Source organism: Buceros rhinoceros, unplaced genomic scaffold (genome assembly GCF_000710305.1).
Source record: "Buceros rhinoceros silvestris isolate BGI_N320 unplaced genomic scaffold, ASM71030v1 scaffold34868, whole genome shotgun sequence".
Classification (NCBI taxonomy): Eukaryota; Metazoa; Chordata; class Aves; order Bucerotiformes; family Bucerotidae; genus Buceros; species Buceros rhinoceros.
In genome coordinates this window covers 1-827 of record NW_010429151.1, presented here as the reverse complement: position 1 = coordinate 827, position 827 = coordinate 1, and the positions used below count along the sequence as shown (strand labels likewise).

Genomic DNA, 827 nt, shown 5'->3' with positions numbered 1-827 from the left:
GGTCCTGGCCCTCTCCTCCATGCTCTGCATCCCCTGCACCGTCCTCTACAAGCTCCTGCGCTGCAAAGGCTCCTTGCGCGAGGTGAGGGCGATGCGGCAAGGGACCTCCTGCCTCTGTCACCGACCCATCTCAGCCATCCTCGTCCCTGTCCCCTTCTCAGTTCTGTCCCCTTCCAAGTCCCATCCCCATCCAAATCCCAGCTCTGTCCACACTGCCATCTCAGTCCTACCTCCAGCCAAATCTCATCCCTGTCCCCATCCCTAGCGCTCATTCCCAGCCAAATCCTGTCCCTGTCCCTATCACTGTCGCCATCCCATTCCCATCTCATCCCTCTCCCTGTGCAGTTCCCGTCCCTCTCTCAACCTCATTTCAGTCCTTTCACTGTCCTAGTCTCGCCCCCATCCCCATCCAAGTCCCATCCCTGTCCTCACCACTGTCTCACTCCAGCCTCACTCAAATCTCTTCCTTGCTGACTTCCCTGTCTTAACCCTGTCACCATCTCAGTCCCATTCCTGTCCCCATCTCACCCCTGTCCTCATGCTATCCCTCTCAATCCCATTTCAATCCCCTCCCGGTTCCAGTCTCACCTCCATCCCCATCCAAATCCCACCCCTGTCCCCACCTTGGTCCCATCCCGGGGCACCTGCGGGATGCACCGTGCCGGCTCCAGTGCAGCTCCCAGTGCTGCCATCTGCGGGTGCTGACACAGTGTCCCTGCAGCGCTGGCAGCTCCTGACCACTCCAATCTGGGGCCACCACCACCTGGAGTACCTGACGCCCGAGGCAGAGGCCAAGCTGCTGGCCCCAGAGCCCCCCAAGGAGAAGG

General features: G+C 60.6%; 1 protein-coding gene across 1 annotated transcript in view; it reads left to right on the top strand.

The window, feature by feature from the left end:
• The window catches only part of SLC6A8 (solute carrier family 6 (neurotransmitter transporter), member 8), a gene marked incomplete at both ends in the record, with an annotated part of 3,997 nt that extends 3,174 nt beyond the window's left edge, over positions 1–823 (top strand). The window contains 2 exons of the mRNA XM_010142547.1: positions 1–82; positions 722–823. Coding sequence (XP_010140849.1) covers positions 1–82; positions 722–823 — 184 coding nt within the window. The remainder of the gene's footprint in view (positions 83–721) is intronic.
• Positions 824–827: the final 4 nt, after the last annotated feature.